This window comes from Salmo trutta, chromosome 1 (assembly GCF_901001165.1).
Source record: "Salmo trutta chromosome 1, fSalTru1.1, whole genome shotgun sequence".
Classification (NCBI taxonomy): Eukaryota; Metazoa; Chordata; class Actinopteri; order Salmoniformes; family Salmonidae; genus Salmo; species Salmo trutta.
Window position 1 is genome coordinate 59,594,561 of NC_042957.1, and position 17,368 is coordinate 59,611,928.

General features: G+C 45.1%; 1 protein-coding gene across 4 annotated transcripts; it reads right to left on the reverse strand.

The window, feature by feature from the left end:
• Positions 1–634: 634 nt before the first annotated feature.
• Positions 635–16,590, reverse strand: LOC115203353 (mediator of RNA polymerase II transcription subunit 25). Of its 4 annotated transcripts, none has more exons than XM_029768001.1 (20): positions 16,443–16,590; positions 15,469–15,596; positions 15,333–15,378; positions 15,092–15,216; positions 14,899–14,997; positions 13,179–13,299; positions 12,892–13,048; positions 12,674–12,801; positions 12,489–12,537; positions 11,936–12,210; positions 11,708–11,806; positions 10,645–10,730; positions 10,464–10,521; positions 10,268–10,375; positions 9,706–9,879; positions 6,874–6,987; positions 5,927–5,998; positions 2,021–2,191; positions 1,671–1,791; positions 635–1,160 (listed from the first exon to the last, which is right to left on the reverse strand). In XM_029768001.1, the coding sequence occupies exons 2-20, from the start codon at positions 15,591–15,593 to the stop codon at positions 1,054–1,056; spliced, it is 2,235 nt and encodes a 744-aa protein (XP_029623861.1). In that variant the 5' UTR covers positions 15,594–15,596; positions 16,443–16,590; the 3' UTR covers positions 635–1,053. The 4 variants fall into 4 exon arrangements, with proteins under 4 accessions (XP_029623861.1, XP_029623852.1, XP_029623845.1 ...); XM_029767992.1 differs by having other exon boundaries at positions 10,645–10,727; positions 12,489–12,564; XM_029767985.1 differs by having other exon boundaries at positions 12,489–12,564.
• Positions 16,591–17,368: the final 778 nt, after the last annotated feature.

Consider the following 17,368-nt stretch of genomic DNA (forward strand, 5'->3'; position numbering starts at 1 on the left):
GCTACAGTCTTGCAAGTTTTTGCTCCAGCTGATTATTAGAATCAGGTGCGCTAGATTAGGACTGTAGTGAAAACCTACAGGACAGTAGCTCTCCAGGAACAGGACTGTAGTGAAAACCTACAGGACGGTAGCTCTCCAGGAACAGGACTGTAGTGAAAACCTACAGGACGGTAGCTCTCCAGGAACAGGACTGTAGTGAAAACCTACAGGAGGGTAGCTCTCCAGGAACAGGACTGTAGTGAAAACCTACAGGAGGGTAGCTCTCCAGGAACAGGACTGTAGTGAAAACCTACAGGAGGGTAGCTCTCCAGGAACAGGACTGTAGTGAAAACCTACAGGAGGGTAGCTCTCCGGGAACAGGACTGTAGTGAAAACCTACAGGACGGTAGCTCTCCGGGAACAGGACTGTAGTGAAAACCTACAGGACAGTAGCTCTCCAGGAACAGGACTGTAGTGAAAACCTACAGGACGGTAGCTCTCCAGGAACAGGACTGTAGTGAAAGCCTACAGGACGGTAGCTCTCCAGGAACAGGACTGTAGTGAAAGCCTACAGGACGGTAGCTCTCCAGGAACAGGGTTGGAGAGGCCTGGTCTATGTGTACACTCACTTTTAAAAAAGGACTCTACACATTGGTTGGCTCCTTGACAAAATGTATCTATTTCATCTCAATAAAACGTAATATAGCTCAAAAACACAACTTCAGAAAAAGTTAAACCTCAATAAAAAAGACATTTCATATAAACAATTAAATTAATGTAAAACAGGTTTCCATACAAGCACACAACAGTGTAATGAACACTGTCCTCCCATTGGGTTGGCTTCATTAGGTGTGTGATAGGGTGTGTTTTTGTGTGCATATGCATGAGAGTGTGTGCTTGCATGTCCTCCCCTCATCATCTCCAATAACTCTACAGTACAAACTTTTGATATAAAATAAGAAAAAAAAAAAAAAAGCCAGAGTAGAAACTAGGAAAACTACATCTCCCAGTCTGCCCCCATGATGAAACTGAAAATGTTGGTTGCTGGGGGATGTAGTCTTTTTGGGTCCAAACTCAAATAAGGTCCATGAGAATCTCGTCCTCCATGACGGAAGACACCTGGGGCATCCCGGGGGGCTGGGCTCCAGGGCCCCTCTGACCAGCAGCCATCATCATCTGACCTGAGAGGGAGAGAGAGAGGAGAGAGTTAACCTGGGACAGCAATGTGCATTGATGACATTATCATAAAGAGTGGTAATAAACTACAGACTAACTACTGTTGAGTTACAGGTAGAGTCAGCGACGTACGAAGTAAACAGCATTATCGAGCAGACTTGAGCAAAAACCAAGAATGTGAAGTGCGAGTCTAAACTGCTCAGCTATTAGGTTGCAGCAAAGGGCACCATGCACATACTCTATGAGACAGCATCACTCTAATCTGTGACATCCTCAATTCATCCTGCTGCTGGTGTCAACACCATATAGCCCAGTCTCAGTCTGATAACCATAGGCACAGATGGGAGAGATATGTTCAATCACCCTCCCTTTTGAATTTAGCCGTTTACACACAAAAGGTGAATCATTAGGAAACTATTGTTTGCATTCTAAAGCCAATCCTTGCACTGATGTCTAGCTCCAAACTGTCTTCACAGTGTGTGATGTGAGTGAAAGGGTCCACGGCTGTAGCTAACCTGCCAGGGGCTGTCTCCACTGGGCCTGCATTTGGGGGCCCGCTCCTGGAGTAGGGTGGACCAGCTGCCCTCCCAGCCCCTGGTGAGGCATCATGCCCTGCATGTGACCAACACCACCCTGCTGAGAGACAGGAACACAACACCTAGGTTACCATCAATCATACAGTAGGTAGGACCTTCATTCTTATATCCTTTATCATTAACCAATAGAGACAAGTATTACATATTTAGAAGCCTTTCTAGAGTGTGCAGTGGTGATCTAGCCCTGGCTACAAGACGATGCACTATAACAACAAATGTATTTCATGAATGACGGTCAAGGCTGGTAGAGTTAACTGTTGTGTTCTTACTGGCTGCTGTTGGCTGAGGAGGAGACTGCGCAGCTGCGGATTGGCTCCTGGGTTTGGTAGGCGGAGCATGGCACCCTGGGGTGGGGCCTGTCCACCCTGAGCGACCTGGTTGGGCGGAGCACCGGTGACAGGCGGCTGCTGATTAGGTGCGCCAGATGCTCTCATCGTCATCTGGATGAGAAGCAGAGAGTCGAAGAGGTTTAGAAGAAGGTTGGAGAGATAAGAGGACTAAGTAGAGACTTTAAATACAGTGCCTTCAAAAAGTATTCACACCCCTTCCCTTTCCATATTTTGTTGTGTTACAGCCTGAATTTAGATTTAGTGTCACTGATCTACACACAAAATTGAATGTTGTTTGTATAACATTTTAGAAGAAAAAAAAGATTTTTTTCCCTAACTTTTCTTTGTGACATTTTCCTCGCGCATCCTACATTTGGAGTAGCTGAACTGAACACGCAAATAACAAGGAGCTATTCGGACATAAACTCCATAATTTATCGAACAAAACAACATTTATTGTGGACCTGGGATTCCTGGAAGTGCCTTCTGATGAAGATTACTAAAGGTAAGCGAATATTTCTAGTTTTATTTATGCTTTTAGATGACTCAAAAATGGCGGCTATCTGTATTGCTTGATGTCTTTTTCTGAGCGCAGTACTCAGATTATTGCAAAGTGTGCTTTCCACGTAAAGTTATTTTGAAATCGGACAACGTGGTTGGATTCAGGAGATGTTTATCTACAATTCTTTGAATAACAATTTAATATTTTATCAAGGTTTATGAATAGTATTTTTGTAAATTGGTGTGCTGATTCACCGGAAGTTTTGGAGGCAAAATATTTTCTGAACGTCACGAGCCATTGTAAAATGCTGTTTTTGGATATAAATATGAACTTGATCGAACAAAAAAAATGCATGTATTGTGTAACATGATGTTCTAGGAGTGTCATTTGATGAAGATCATCAAAGGTTAGCGCTGCATTTAGCTGTGTTTTGGGTATTTGTGATGCATGCTAGTTGCTTGGAAATGGCTGTATGTTTTTGTGTCTCTATGTACTCTCCTAACATAATCTAATGTTTTGCTTTCGCTGTAAAGCCTTTTGGAAAATCGGACAACGTGGTTCGATTCAGGAGAAGTGTATCTATAAAATGGTGTAAAATAGTCCTATGTTTGAGAACATTGAATTATGACATTTTGTGGTTTTAAATTTGGCGCTCTGATTTGTCACTGGCTGTTGAATAGTGTGGGACGATTTCGTCCCACATCCCCTAGAGAGGGTAAGTAGTATTTTACGTTGTCTGCGCTTGATGCGTTGTCCTTGGGCACGTCCTCTGCCATATCCTGTTGTAAGTAGTTCTCTACGACTTCATTGTATCTGCTGTACAACGTCACATCCTTCTTCAGTCTTTTCTTCAGACCTTCAAACCGTTTCTTGGCGATTCTATAGTTGTCTTGGAGTTCTGGCATTTCTCGTTTCCATGGCAACTCCACGTGGTATCGCCCATCTTTGAAGGTGGTTGTTTCCTCGAACTTCTGTAGAGCCTCGTTTTCCTCTGGGTTCTGTGTTTTCTCGCTTATAATACCCAGAGACTCAAGCTCCCAGAATGCATGCAGTTGTTTGGAGACTAGTGTGTCTTCAAGTGGGATGAACATGCAGGTTGCCTCGGCAACACTTGACATGGACACGGGTCCCTGCACCGACCATCCAAAGGTGCTCTCTAAAGCAACCAGCGTCTCCGTCAGTCGCTCCACTCTGCCTGATACTATCTGCTAGTAGTAGTCTGCTCCTATCAGGACAGAGAGTTCAGGATCGTTGTCATCTCCTGGAAAGTCTGCGAGCTGCAGTCCTTTTCTATTGAGCTCATGTTGAATCTGTTCACCAGGAACCTTCATCACAGCTGTGCACACTTGTGGGGTTTCAATTGCCTCTCTCTCTATTCTCTGCTGTTTGTCCCAGACATTCTCCAAGATGACTTTCACTGTGTTGCGTTGGGACGTTGCTGGAGCAGAGGAGCCAAACGTGTGAAGAGTGAGTGCCTCTTGTCTGATTACTGGTAGCTTCAAGCCCTTCACAAGGTTTTCATGTATGAAGCTTCTCTGACTGCCTCCATCTAGTAAGCAACGAGCCATCTTCCTGCCCGATGGGCCTTCTACCCATGCCTTTGCCGTTTGTAGCAACACAGTGTTCTGTCCATCTGGATTCATCTTCACTGAATGGGGAATAACTGAGGAAACAACAGCATCTGCAGAAACAGTAGGGACTGCATACAGCCAGCCAGAAGGAACAAAACTGTCTATTCTGTGACAGTGCAGACCACAAATCAGAAAACTGCCCTGACCACAATATTGCTACACGCAAAGAGAAACTAAAGAAAATGGGAAGATGCTTTTTATGTTTAGGACAGAAACACATAGCAAAATTCTGTAAAGTCAAAGATGTGTCATGTGCAACATGTGGAAGCAGACATCACATTGCTGTGTGTACATAAAACATAAAAAGCATCTTCCCATTTTCTTTAGTTTCTCTTTGCGTGTAGCAATATTGTGGTCAGGGCAGTTTTCTGATTTGTGGTCTGCGGACGGTCAGGGGGCCGGAACATAATAACAAATCATTTGTAGACTTCAAATTGACCGCAAGAAGCCAAAACAGATATAATATTTGACTAAAATATAATCATTTCAAACCTTGCTTACATTTGTACACAATCACATATATCTCTCTATTATACATTGGAATACTTTGGAGATTTCAAAAATTAAAAACACCTGGCGCTGATTTGCTGGTGTTTTTTCAGTCTTATGTCCAACAGAATATATTCCAAAACATGCATCCTGTTTGCAACAAGGCACTTAAAATGTGACAATTTTTTTTACACTTTTTGTCCTGAAAACAAAGCGTTATGCTTGAGGCAAATACAACGCAACACATGACTGAGTACCAGTCTTCATATTTTAAAGCATGGTGGGGCTGCATCATGTTATGTGTATGCTTGTCATCGGCAAGGACTAGGGAGTTTTTTGGGATAAAAATAAATGGAATACAGCTATAAGCACAGTCAAAATCATAAAGGAAGACCTGGTTGTCTTCTTTCCAACAGATACTGGGAGAGGAATTCATCTTTCAGCAGGACAATAACCTAAAACACAAGGCCAAATCTACACTGGAGTTGCTTACCAAGACGACAATGAATGTTCCTGAGTGGACGAGTTACAGTTTTAACTTAAATTGGCTTGAAAATCTATGGCAAGACTTGAAAATGGCTGTCTAGCAATGATCAACAATCAACTTGACAGAGATTGAAGAATTTTAAGAAGAATAATGGGCAAATATAATACAATCCAGAAACTTACCCAGAAAGACTCACAGCTGTAATCGTTGCCAAAGGTGCTTCTTCAAAGTATTAATCAGGGGTGTGAATACTTAGGTTAGAGATATTTCTGTACTTCATTATCAATAAATTTGCTAACATTTTTAAACACATTTTCACTTTGTCATTATGGGGTATTTGTGTGTAGATGGGTGAGAAAAAAAGTATTTAATCCATTTTGAATTCAGGCTGTAACACAACATGAAATAAGTCAAAGGGTATGAATACTTTCTGATGGCACTGTATATATGATTCATTGGAATGGTGTACCGGGTTCACTTTAAAAAGAGACAGGCCGAATGTAACAATGTAACTCGCTGAACCCAGAACATGCTGGGCTGGCTATATTGGTAGCAGTGAGCACCCATCGAGACAGTGTGAGAGAGTAGCCAATACATGCAGAGAGGAGAGGAGCTGCTCACCAACCAGGCAGGTGCCAAAACGAGCACAGGGAGAGTTTGTGTCTGGTAAAGTTCAGTGCATTTAAAAAAAATATATTTTGGGTGAGAGTTTTTGTGTATATGTGTGTGAGTCTCACCAGGTTGGCCTGTCTCTGCTGTTCCTCCATCAGAGTGACCTGACTAACAGAGGGCATGCCCACCACCACAGACTGAACAGAGGAGAGAGAGAAGAGGAGGAAGAGGAGGTGCAGAAGGGGAGGAGATGAAAGTCATTGCGGGACATGCAGTCATTGCGGGACAATAGAAACAGGAGATGCAGACAGGAGGAGCGTGTGAGGGGGGAAGGGAGAGGGAGGAAAGGAGGAGCGTGTGAGGGGGGAAGGGAGAGGGAGGAAAGGAGGAGCGTGTGAGGGGGGAAAGGAGAGGGCGGAAAGGAGGAGCGTGTACGGGGGGAAGGGAGAGTGAGGAAAGGAGGAGCGTGTGAGGGGGGAAGGGAGAGGGAGGAAAAGGAGGAGCGTGTGAGGGGGGAAGGGAGAGGGAGGAAAGGAGGAGCGTGTGAGGGGGGAAGGGAGAGGGAAGAAAGGAGGAGCGTGTGAGGGGGGAAGGGAGAGGGAGGAAAGGAGGAGCGTGTGAGGGGGGAAGGGAGAGGGAGGAAAGGAGGAGCGTGTGAGGGGGGAAGGGAGAGGGAGGAAAGGAGGAGCGTGTGAGGGGAGAAGGAGGAAAGGAGGAGCGTGTGAGGGGAGAAGGAGGAAAGGAGGAGTGTGTGAGGGGAGAAGGAGGAAGGAGGAGTGTGTGAGGGGAGAAGGAGGAAAGGAGGAGTGTGTGAGGGGGGAAGGAGGAAAGGAGAAGCGTGTGAGGGGGAAGGGAGAGGGAAGAAAGGAGGAGCGTGTGAGGGGGGAAGGAGGAAAGGAGGAGCGTGTGAGGGGGGAAGGGAGAGGGAGGAAAGGAGGAGCGTGTGAGGGGAGAAGGAGGAAAGGAGGAGCGTGTGAGGGGGGAAGGAGGAAAGGAGGAGCGTGTGAGGGGGGAAGGGAGAGGGAGGAAAGGAGGAGCACAAGCTGAGACACCACAGGATTAATCACAGTACCTGCTGCTGCACGTTGCCATGGGAGACAGGGATGGGCCCCTGCGGCCGGTTGAGGAAGTTCTGATTGGGTTGAACCTGGCCAGGTGGCCCTGGCATCGGCCCTCCTGAACCCAACTGGAGAAGAGAACCAACAAGGTTACTTTTCTAGTGTAAGGTTTACATATGTAACCAACATCCCTATAACTGTGACACATACTTATAATGGTATTCCTGCCTATCCTAACCTGTCTAATCCTGCCACTGGATGAGACAACACCACCATCTACGACATGTGTCAAACTCAAGTCCACAATCCTGCCTGCAGTTTTTTTATCTATAATATTTTTTCGGGGGAAAACCAATCTCAATTGACATTGCAATGACTAAAACCAAAGCAAAACTGTAGAAATTATAATTGACCTACATTTATAGTCTCTTCACTCTGTCCAGTTTGCTAACAGTCATCGAAAGCTAGACAGTCAGGGAGCACCTAAAATTCCAAAAGTGATGGAGGAATATTTTCGCACTTTTTGACGGCGAGGAAATATTACCCATTTGAAGTGCGGCCCTCCAGACCTCGGTGAAGACAGAATGTGGCCCGCGGGGTAAATTAGTTTGACAACCCTGATCTAGGATCTATAGTCTCTCAGGATAAAAGCTGTCCGTCTCCTCTATTTTCTCCTCTCTCTTCCCTGTGGACTTCCTATTTAACTCAGCAGCCTGCCTAAAAACACCCAGAGTACACATTAAAGGCCCAGTGCAGTCAAAACCTGATTTTACTGTGTTTTACACACTGAGGTTGGAATAATACTATGAAAATTATGATAATGCTCTTTAAGTGTCAGAGCTGTTTTAAAAGACCATCTGAAATATTGTTTGGTGGGTTGGCGTTTTGGCCTACCTGGTGACATCACCAGGCAGTAAATTAGTTAATAGACCAATAAGAGAGAGTTCCAAACCTCTCTGCCAATAACAGCTAGTTAAGTTTTCCACTCCCCACTCAGACCACTCCCAGACAGCTTAAGAAAATGCTCTTTGCTAAGAAGCTATTTTTGACAATTTTAACTAGGGATGTGCATGTATTCAAATAATAGGCCTATTTTAACATTGAAAAAGCCTTTTCTAAATGAAGTGACATTTCAAATAATTAATAAAACATTTTCTGTATAGTTTTTAATAAAACAAACTTTACAATGTAGTTTTTATGACATTATCCCCAGAAAAAAAAGAAAAAAGAAAGAGGTATCCTTCACGTGTGTAGCTTGTTATTTATGTTGGCCAATCAAAGCTGCGTAGAGGCTCAATGTGTAGAAAATGTAGTGAGAGTTTACTAATACATGCGAGATGGAATAAAATGATGTAATTAAAAGTTAGCGAAATGAGAACAGGTAGGCTACAGCGAGTTGTTAGCCTAGCTAACTATAGCCGTCTCTCTCTCCCTCCCTCCCTCCGCTCCTATCTCACATACACCGTCCCCTCTACAGCTGCAGCAATAGTGCGCCAGCCTCTCTCCTTCAGGCAGCAGTGCTCAGGTTGAAGTTTAAAAACCACATGTATTTAGAATATCCAGATATCTGACAAATATTCATGATACTATTCAAATAGTGAAATTATTTCTAACCCCCATCCATAATTAAATACAATCACAGTAAGGTACTTAATTGTTGCCCAGAAATGATCTGATATTGAGAGAAAAACAGCTGCATCGGACCTTTAACATCAAGTCATCTGTATGGTTCAGGGAAAATATTCAATTTGGGTCTTTCACGCTTATAAAATCATATCTAAATCACCAGTAACACTATTGCAGAGCCTCTTCTGGAAAAAAAATACCCCAAACAACGATCAAATAATTTAAATTGTAATTGTGTTAAGATTGATAATAGACAATTGCTATGGCAATGCAGCTTTGAATATGTAATGTGACACAAGGCAAAAAAAAAATGTCTTCATTATAATTTCATGTCTCTGTCTTCTCTTAATACACACGGTCTAACATGTTTTTCACATAAAATTAGCAGCATGAGTAGACAGGCGGCATCAACTATAATGGGAGCAGAAAGGCTGTGAGGATATAAAGTCATGCAGACCACAGGCAGGTTGGATTTGGAACTGAGGCATTCCGTTTCTGTCACAAAAAATCTGCACGCTAAATGTTTACCTGAAGGAAAACACGGTATCATAACGGTTGTTAGAATTGTGTTGGCTGTAATCGAGATCAAACCAGAAATGACAAGGGGCAGTGCTCTCAAACTGGAAAACCTTTTCCGCTGGTAGCCTAGTGGTTAGAGCGTTGGACTAGTAACCGAAAGGTTGCAAGATTGAATCCCCAAGCTGACAAGGTACAAATCTGCCGTTCTGCCCCTGAACAAGGCAGTTAACCCATTGTTCCTAGGCCATCATTGAAAATAAGAATTTGTTCTTAACTGACTTGCCTAGTTAAAAAGGTAAAAAGATATTTACAAAAATGTACCACATTGGCCCAAGACTGCTCTTGGGAAGCCCTTCCACTGTGCTGGCCTAGTATAGCTCCAGTCAGTAGCGCGTATACTACTCCCCTTTCTCCAGGTTTAATCCCTTCATTCCCTCCTAACTCACAGAGTGGTGCTGCTGGACTTGTCTGTCTGATGCACCAAGCAGTGTTTGTGGCTGTTGATGACCCGTGTCTGTATGACTCACCGAGCGGTGCTGCTGGACCTGTTTGTGGTTGGTGATGACCCGTGTCTGTATGACTCACCGAGCGGTGCTGCTGGACCTGTTTGTGGCTGTTGATGACCCGTGTCTGTATGACTCACCGAGCGGTGCTGCTGGACCTGTTTGTGGTTGGTGATGACCCGTGTCTGTATGACTCACCGAGCGGTGCTGCTGGACCTGTTTGTGGTTGGTGATGACCTGTCGGATGCCGTTGACGAAGCCGCTCTGGTCGTTGGGGATGAGGCCCATGAAAATCCTCTTCTTGGAGGAGTAGAGCAGCATGAGCACCCGCACCTCACAGGGGGCGCTGTGGGGGAAGTGGACGCACCCCGCCTGCAGCCAGAGGGGGGACATAGGTCAGAGGTCAGCACTGTCTGTCAGTCTGTCACAGCCCTCGTCATAGTTCAAGTGATACAAAACCAGTCAACCTGACCTGAATTCAATCGGACCTGGGTAATCTCACAGGCTGCATGCAGTTTTTCTGTGACGCCTTGAAAATCTCTGTTGCGTTTACTAAATGATGAGCAACATGGTGCCCCCTCTAGTGTTCTCAGAGTGTAACTGCAGCCTATTTATATCTGCCTAGTCCATCTAGTGCACAATGGAGGGAACTGCTGATGTCTATTGTTGGAGACTCCACTGTATTGAATATTGAGATGGAAAAGGATAGGAACAGATGGCAGCAAAAATAGAGCATGTGAAGCAGAAGAGCTGGACTTACAAATCCAGTGGCCATGATACGATAAAGACCTTTTAGTGACTCCACATCTTTGTTGGTGAAGAGAAACTGAACCATTCTAGAGTTTCTGAAGAGGGGACCGAGTGTTGTCTGGGGAGGGAGAAAGACTTTACTTAGATGTCTGTATTCTCAATGTCATCGAGTAATGTCTGAACACACGCAGAGAGGGTTCTCTGACCAGTAGCTGTTGTGGGATCAACTGCATGATGAGCTTCTGTGGCCACTGGTCGGCATTTCTGTCATGAAGAACAGGGAACAAACCAATCAGAACTCTCCATACATATAGCAATACACACAATGACCAATCAGTGCAGCTGACACTGCCATGATATCAAAGATAGTTGCAGTGAAACACTCACAGGTTCTCTCCTTGGTTGACTTGCACCTGGCAGGGCAGGGAGCGAGTGAGTTTGGTATTGGAATCCATAGACGAGGCTTTGGGCTTCTGAAGTGATGGATGGAGAGAGGGTGGGGGAGGTAGGGAGGGAGGAGAGGAATGTTTGGAGAAACGGAAGGAGAGGTTTGGAAGTTAGCATACAGAGTGACCAGGGGGCTTTGGTCCTACACCCAGGGGCACCGTTTGAATAAAAACCTCCATGTTAGAAATGACCCAACATGCAAAATAGTGCTGCCAGCGTTCATCTTCAGGGGATCAATAGTTAATCAATCCCAGATTGGTCAGCTCTGCTGCAGTCCCTGTTGACCATTACTACTGCATTGTGTTGGGATTAAAGACCAGATGTATGGGTTCTTTATGTGTTCTATACAGCATTTGGGAGGACTCTCCTGGATTAGGGGAGACTAAGATATGGAGCCAGCAATATCCTGACCTGAACATTACAAGGAACATTTACAAATCTAAGCTGAATGCTCCATCTATTGATACGTGACTTCAGATGCACTTTAGTGACCTGTGGCAATACTATGTCTATTGTCTATGTGTTTGGTGATTTTGTGGTCTAACTGTGTGTTGGTTATAGTGTGTAGGCTTGCTGCACATTGTTGTGTGATAGTTTCATGGTCAACAGGTATCACAGAAGAAGTAGTCCAAATCAGTCAATACTTGAATATTGAATACTTGAATAGTGAATATTGATCAAGTCAAGTTTTCAAAAGGCTTGGAAACACAAAGATCTCCAGAGTTAATTAGTATTTTAGATCATTAAAATGCATGTTCCCCTACAACAGGTTCAACCATGTCAAGTAACTCCATCACTTTGACCTGAGGTGAAATCCATCACAAAGGTATAGTATGATTATTCACGTCACAATCAATGACTGTTGATTCAATCAGTTCCAAGCATAGCTTTGTTGCAGACCTTATAACATTTCCTTACAAGGTCAGAGGATGACAAACACACAAATAGAAGACGTATAGACCTCTTCAGCAACATGTTTACACCAAGTTCTAGTTTCCCTCACCTCTTGCCACTCCAGTACCCCACTCCATGCTACAATTTTATTGGCAACGCCTTGCTGCTGCCCCCCAATCGGATTTGCCTGGGCTGCAGACACACCAGGCTATCAGAAGAAAATGAGAGAAAGAGAGAGCGTTAGATGGAGAGAAAGACAACTTGACTGGAGGCAGAGAAGTTGAATATTGATGTGGAGTATTGTGGGAAGATGATGCAACATATGGACAGGCCTCACCATGCCAGGCTGTGAGGATGGGGGCGTCTGCTGATTGGCTGTGGGCTGCTGCTGCTGAGGGGGCACCGGCTGCTGCTGATTGGGCTGTGGTTGTCCTGGTGGCTGGACTTGTTGCTGCTGCGGGGGAGGGGCTTGTTGCTGAGTCAACATGGGTGTGGAAACTGTGGTGACTGTGGATAGGCTGGGCTGACTGGAGGGAGCCAACTTCACTCCTGCTACAGATGGGAGAGTTGACTGACCGCTGAATGGGGGACCAGGATTCACCATGCCTGGGACTGGATGGGGGATTCCAAAAAAAGACAAGGTAACAGACCCCTCATATTCAAATCTGGACCTCGAAGCCAGTTCCGTACTGTCCCCCATTCTAACCCTCTAATCAGGGACTGATTTCGACCCGGTGCATTTAATTATCAGGTAGAACAGAAAACCTGCAGGCTCCGGACCTCGTAGGGTAAGAGGTGAACACCCCTGTAATAGACTAACAATCAACCTGGGCTGATGATCAACCATACTGGTGACAGAGGATAGAAGAATGCAGGCTATTGGTACTCACAGCGACTCTTCTGGTTGTTGGCTGCCTCTACAGCCATCTGTGCAGCTGCCTGAGCCGCGTTAAGGGAAGGTGGGGGCTGACAGGGCAGCAAGAGAGGGAGAGAGAATACTGTGTCAGCTAAGAGCCTGTCAATCCAATGTTGATGGGCTGGTAAAAGCTGCCAAGTTAAAACATATCTTCAGTACCTGATATGGATGGGCCGTGCTTATTGGTGGAGGAGCCTGCGAGGCGGGACCAAGAGGAGGCTGACTGACAGGCAGGGGTTGAGGGGGTAGAATTGGTTTGAGAGGGCCCGATCCTCCCCCTGATGACACTGGAGAAAGAAACCTTTTAGAATTTGATGGGCCGATACTGACTTCAATCAATCTGTTCTCTGTCAAGTATTTTGAGTGCTGCTCCTCACCAGGAAGTGAGATACCCCTAACCAAGATCATGTGGAAGGGGTCTTGGCTGTAGTCTGGGTGGGGGTCGACTGGTCCCCCGACTGGTGACGCCCTATCGAACAGCGCCCGTAACGCTGGCAGTTTCCGTGGTGACACCACAGAAAAATGAATCCCTCTCTGCGGAAGAGGCACAAGGTTATTATGGGGTATCAGCAGCCATTAATAAGTACACAAGTCACATCATTCCCTAAAATGACAGCCTGTATAGACTACACGCTCTATCTGTTAGAGGTGCTATGTTACTTACATCTCTGATGATCTTGACCAGATTGTCTGCAGTGCAGCCCGTATAGCTGACACTCTCCACGGCAGGGAGCAGGTATGGTGGAGAGTTACACAGCAGCACACAGACTTTGTGTGTCTGACCTCTGATTAATAGAGACAAGAGACATATGCTAGTGTGTGTGTGTGTGTGTGTGTGTGTGTGTGTGTGTGTGTGTGTGTGTGTGTGTGTGTCTACTAAACTCAGCAAAAAAGAAACAGCCCTTTTTCAGGACCCTGTCTTTCAAAGATAATTCGTAAAAATCCAAATAACTTCACAGATCTTCATTGTAAAGGGTTTAAACACTGTTTCCCATGCTTGTTCAATGTACCATAAACAATTAATGAGCATGCACCTGTGGAACGGTCGTTAAGACACTAACAGCTTACAGACGGTAGGAAATTAAGGTCACAGTTATGAAAACTTAGTAAAGAGGCCCTTCTACTGACTGGAAAAACACCAAAAGAAAGATTCCCAGTGTCCCTGCTCATCTGCGTGCACGTGCCTTAGGCATGCTGCAAGGAGGCATGAGGACTGCAGATGTGACCAGGGCAATAAATTGCAATGTCCGTACTGTGAGAGGCCTAAGACAGCGCTACAGTCAGACAGGACGGACAGCTGACCGACCTCGCGGTGGCAAACCACATGTAACAACACCTGCACAGGATCGGTACATCCGAACATCACACCTGTGGAACAGGTACAGGATGGCAACAACAACTGCCCGAGTTACACCAGGAACGCACAATCCCTCCATCAGTGCTCAGACTGTCCACAATAGGCTGAGAGAGGCTGGACTGAGGGCTTGTAGGCCTGTTGTAAGGCAGGTCCTCACCAGACATCACCGGCAACAACGTCGCCTATAGGCACAAACTCACCATTGCTGGACCAGACAGGACTGGCAAAAAGTGCTCTTCACTGACGAGTCGCGGTTTTGTGTCACCAGGGGTGATGGTCAGATTTGCGTTTATCGTCGAAGGAATGAGCATTACACCGAGGCCTGTACTCTGGAGCGGGATCGATTTGGAGGTGGAGGGTCCGTCATGGTCTGGGGCGGTGTGTCACAGCATCATCGGACTGAGCTTGTTGTCATCGCAGGCAACGCTGTGCGTTACAGGGAAGACATCCTCCTCCCTCAGGTGGCACCCTTCCTGCAGGCTCATCCTGACATGACCCTCCAGCATGACAATGCCATCAGCCATACTGCTCATTCTGTGCATGATTTCCTGCAAGGCAGGAATGTCAGTGTTCTGCCATGGCCAGCGAAGAGCCCGGATCTCTATCCCATTGAGCACGTCTGGGACCTGTTGGATCAGAGGGTGAGGGCTAGGGCCATTCCCCCCAGAAATGTCAGGGAACTTGCAGGTGCCTTGGTGGAAGAGTGGGGTTACATCTCACAGCAAGAACTGGCACATTTGGTGCAGTCCATGAGGAGATGCACTGCAGTACTTAATGCAGCTGGTGGCTACACCAGATACTGACTGTTACTTTTGATTTTGCCCCCCCCCCCTCCTTTGTTCAGGGACACATTATTCCATTTCTGTTAATCACATGTCTGTGGAACTTGTTCAGTTTATGTCTGTGGTTGAAACTTGTCATGTTCATACAAATATTTACACATGTTAAGTTCGCTGAAAATAAACGCAGTTGACAGTGAGAGGACGTTTCTTTTTTTGCTGAGTTTAGTAATAAAAAAATAACTCACATTTGCTCCCTCATCTTTTTGAAGTCATCAAAGAGCTGCAAGGCCACAGACAGACCCTCTGCGATGAGACTACAGCTCTCTGCTCCTCCTCCCATGAACCTGACAGAGACAAAGTTACACATTGATCAAGGAAGATTAATACTAACGAATCCTAACATGTCCTTCTAAATGGCATGACAAAAACAAATCTTACTGGATGCTGTCAATCCACGAGACAAACTCAAAGGCTGAGCTGGTTGGTGCGTGACACTGGACGTAGGATTCAGGAGCACAGTCCACTGTGTTGAACACAACAAGACCATACTGTGTGCCTCCATACTGAGAGAAGAGAAGAGGAGAAGATAATTGGCATTGTTGTTCTCATACCTTCTTAAATAAAGAGTAAATAAATTGTAATAACCATAAGGAGAAAACAAAGTTAAATTAAGACTCACATCTCCTCCAAAGTCTGTCTCTGCTGGAGGGCCTCCATTGAAGTACCTGTGATGATGGGACAGACCAAGTCAGGACTCCACAGAGCGATATTGTACATACCCAATGAAGCAAAAAGTACATTTGAAGTCCACTTACTCGATTGCAGGTAGTATGTAATGTTTTCTGAGGGATTCAAAATAGGGGCCGAGGTTTGCAGTTCCTTCGATGACGAACACCACGTCTGCCACTTGATTGGCGCCAGGTTTAATGGGCAGGTCCATGATCTAGATGGAGAAAAAAGTTGACTAGTTGAATCAGTTGCTGGGCCATAACAAAAGTTGCTCTCCCTGTGATTACTGGTTGTGACAGGTATGCATAACATACTGTGATATGTTACCTAGGTTTACGTTATGATAGCTAACTATTTAACAATACATCGCATGAACACTCGATCTTGATAAAACGAAATGCATGGATTCGCAGATGGAAAGTTGTCCATCAGTCCAGAATCAGTTGTCCATATTGAAAAATAACCAAATCAGGCATAGTGCGTTAGGCAGAAGATAGACAGTCGTAAAATGCACAATTGGCTACACTCCTTTGGTCGTTTTTAGCTGGACAACTATAAATAAACGTATACTGATGGACCACGGCTACTGATTATGCTCAGTCAAAGCATCCTAAAGTCACGTGTGTGTCATTACGTCTTGCAACGGAAACCGTTTACGAAATAAACGGGAGCAAAACAATAATAATAACGGGGAGGGTCCTACCTGAATTTGCCTAATAGAAACTATTGTTCGTGGCAAAACGTTTTCCGTTTGGAGTAAACGGTAGAATCGGCGTAATGAACACACCCCCAGTCAGCCAACGTTAGCTTAGCTCCCGCTAACTTTTGTACTTCAATGACCAGCAACTCTGACATTCACTATAAAGTTATCCAGCTAACGGTAATGTGGTTAACATTTCAAACATTTTAATAGACAAATATAAAAGCTTTAGTAAGCGAAGTAGAACTTCCCTTAATCGTGGGCATGTACACATTATAGCATTAGCGAGGTGGCAACAAGCCAATGCTAGCCAAAGGATCTCCATCAGCAAATCATTCAGCTAGCTAGATGGCTACTCACCTGGCGGTATTTAGCCGTCAGCCAAATAATTGTGTTTTAGAAAGAGGCCAAATACTTAAATTGTACAGTTAATAAAATGAAACCATTGTCATTTTGACACACAAAGTAGGCCGTGCCGAAAACAAACCACTAGTCAAACATTCTGTTATCGACATCTCAGGCCTGGTTGGGCTTGAAAATGGACCTTAAGGGATGCTCAATCAACAACCGGAGCAACTGATCAAGATCTGATTGACCTCTCTATGGCTGCCATTAGGAACCTAAGCTGTAAGTGACAGTCCTGACAGTCAGTGAGTCCTATCATTTATACCAAATTGATGACATTTACAGTGAAATTATAGAGACGTATAATATATATGAGATATTATTTATTTGCCATATATGCCATACCGCCTTGTTACACCAGAGGTCAGCACAGTCTGCCAGTCTTAGAAAATGACTAGACCTTGAATGCAGTGAGCTGCATGATTTGAGAGACAACAGGCAAGGAAGTGATACATCAGTGATTATAGCCCCCCTTGTCCATGTATCCAGTACATCAAGCATAAACCTATACGTCCTGTATGTTTACATAGGTTGTTAAATGGGCCTACAGGTTCTGCCTAACCCCCTTGCCAACATAACCTTTTTATAACCAAGACATGTCTCGATCACCTCCTATCCTCTGTGCTGAAACAAGCACATAATTACTGGGGCGGCCTTCAGCGAGCTAACCTGTTGTCAAATCAACACAATGCGCCACGAGCGAAACCTGTGATCGGAACGCAACGGGCGCTGTGTTTCTCTCATCCAACAATAGAATCTATTCCCCTGTGGCACTGTGAGCCAGTCAGCACAGCCCAGCGAACAGCAAAGGGCATCAGAGCTCATCAAACTCAATCCCACAGAAACAATGTTCTGAATCCATTTAACCCAATTTAAAGTGC

Excerpts from the sequence above, each read along its gene's own strand:
- LOC115203353 (XM_029767985.1), bottom strand. The coding sequence starts at position 15,593 with ATGGACCTGCCCATTAAACCTGGCGCCAATCAAGTGGCAGACGTGGTG. Across the intron at positions 13,049-13,178 it reads TGGTCAAGATCATCAGAGAT|AGAGGGATTCATTTTTCTGT; the intron begins GTAAGTAACATA and ends CCTCTTCCGCAG. Across the intron at positions 10,376-10,463 it reads TGATCCCACAACAGCTACTG|ACAACACTCGGTCCCCTCTT; the intron begins GTCAGAGAACCC and ends CTCCCTCCCCAG.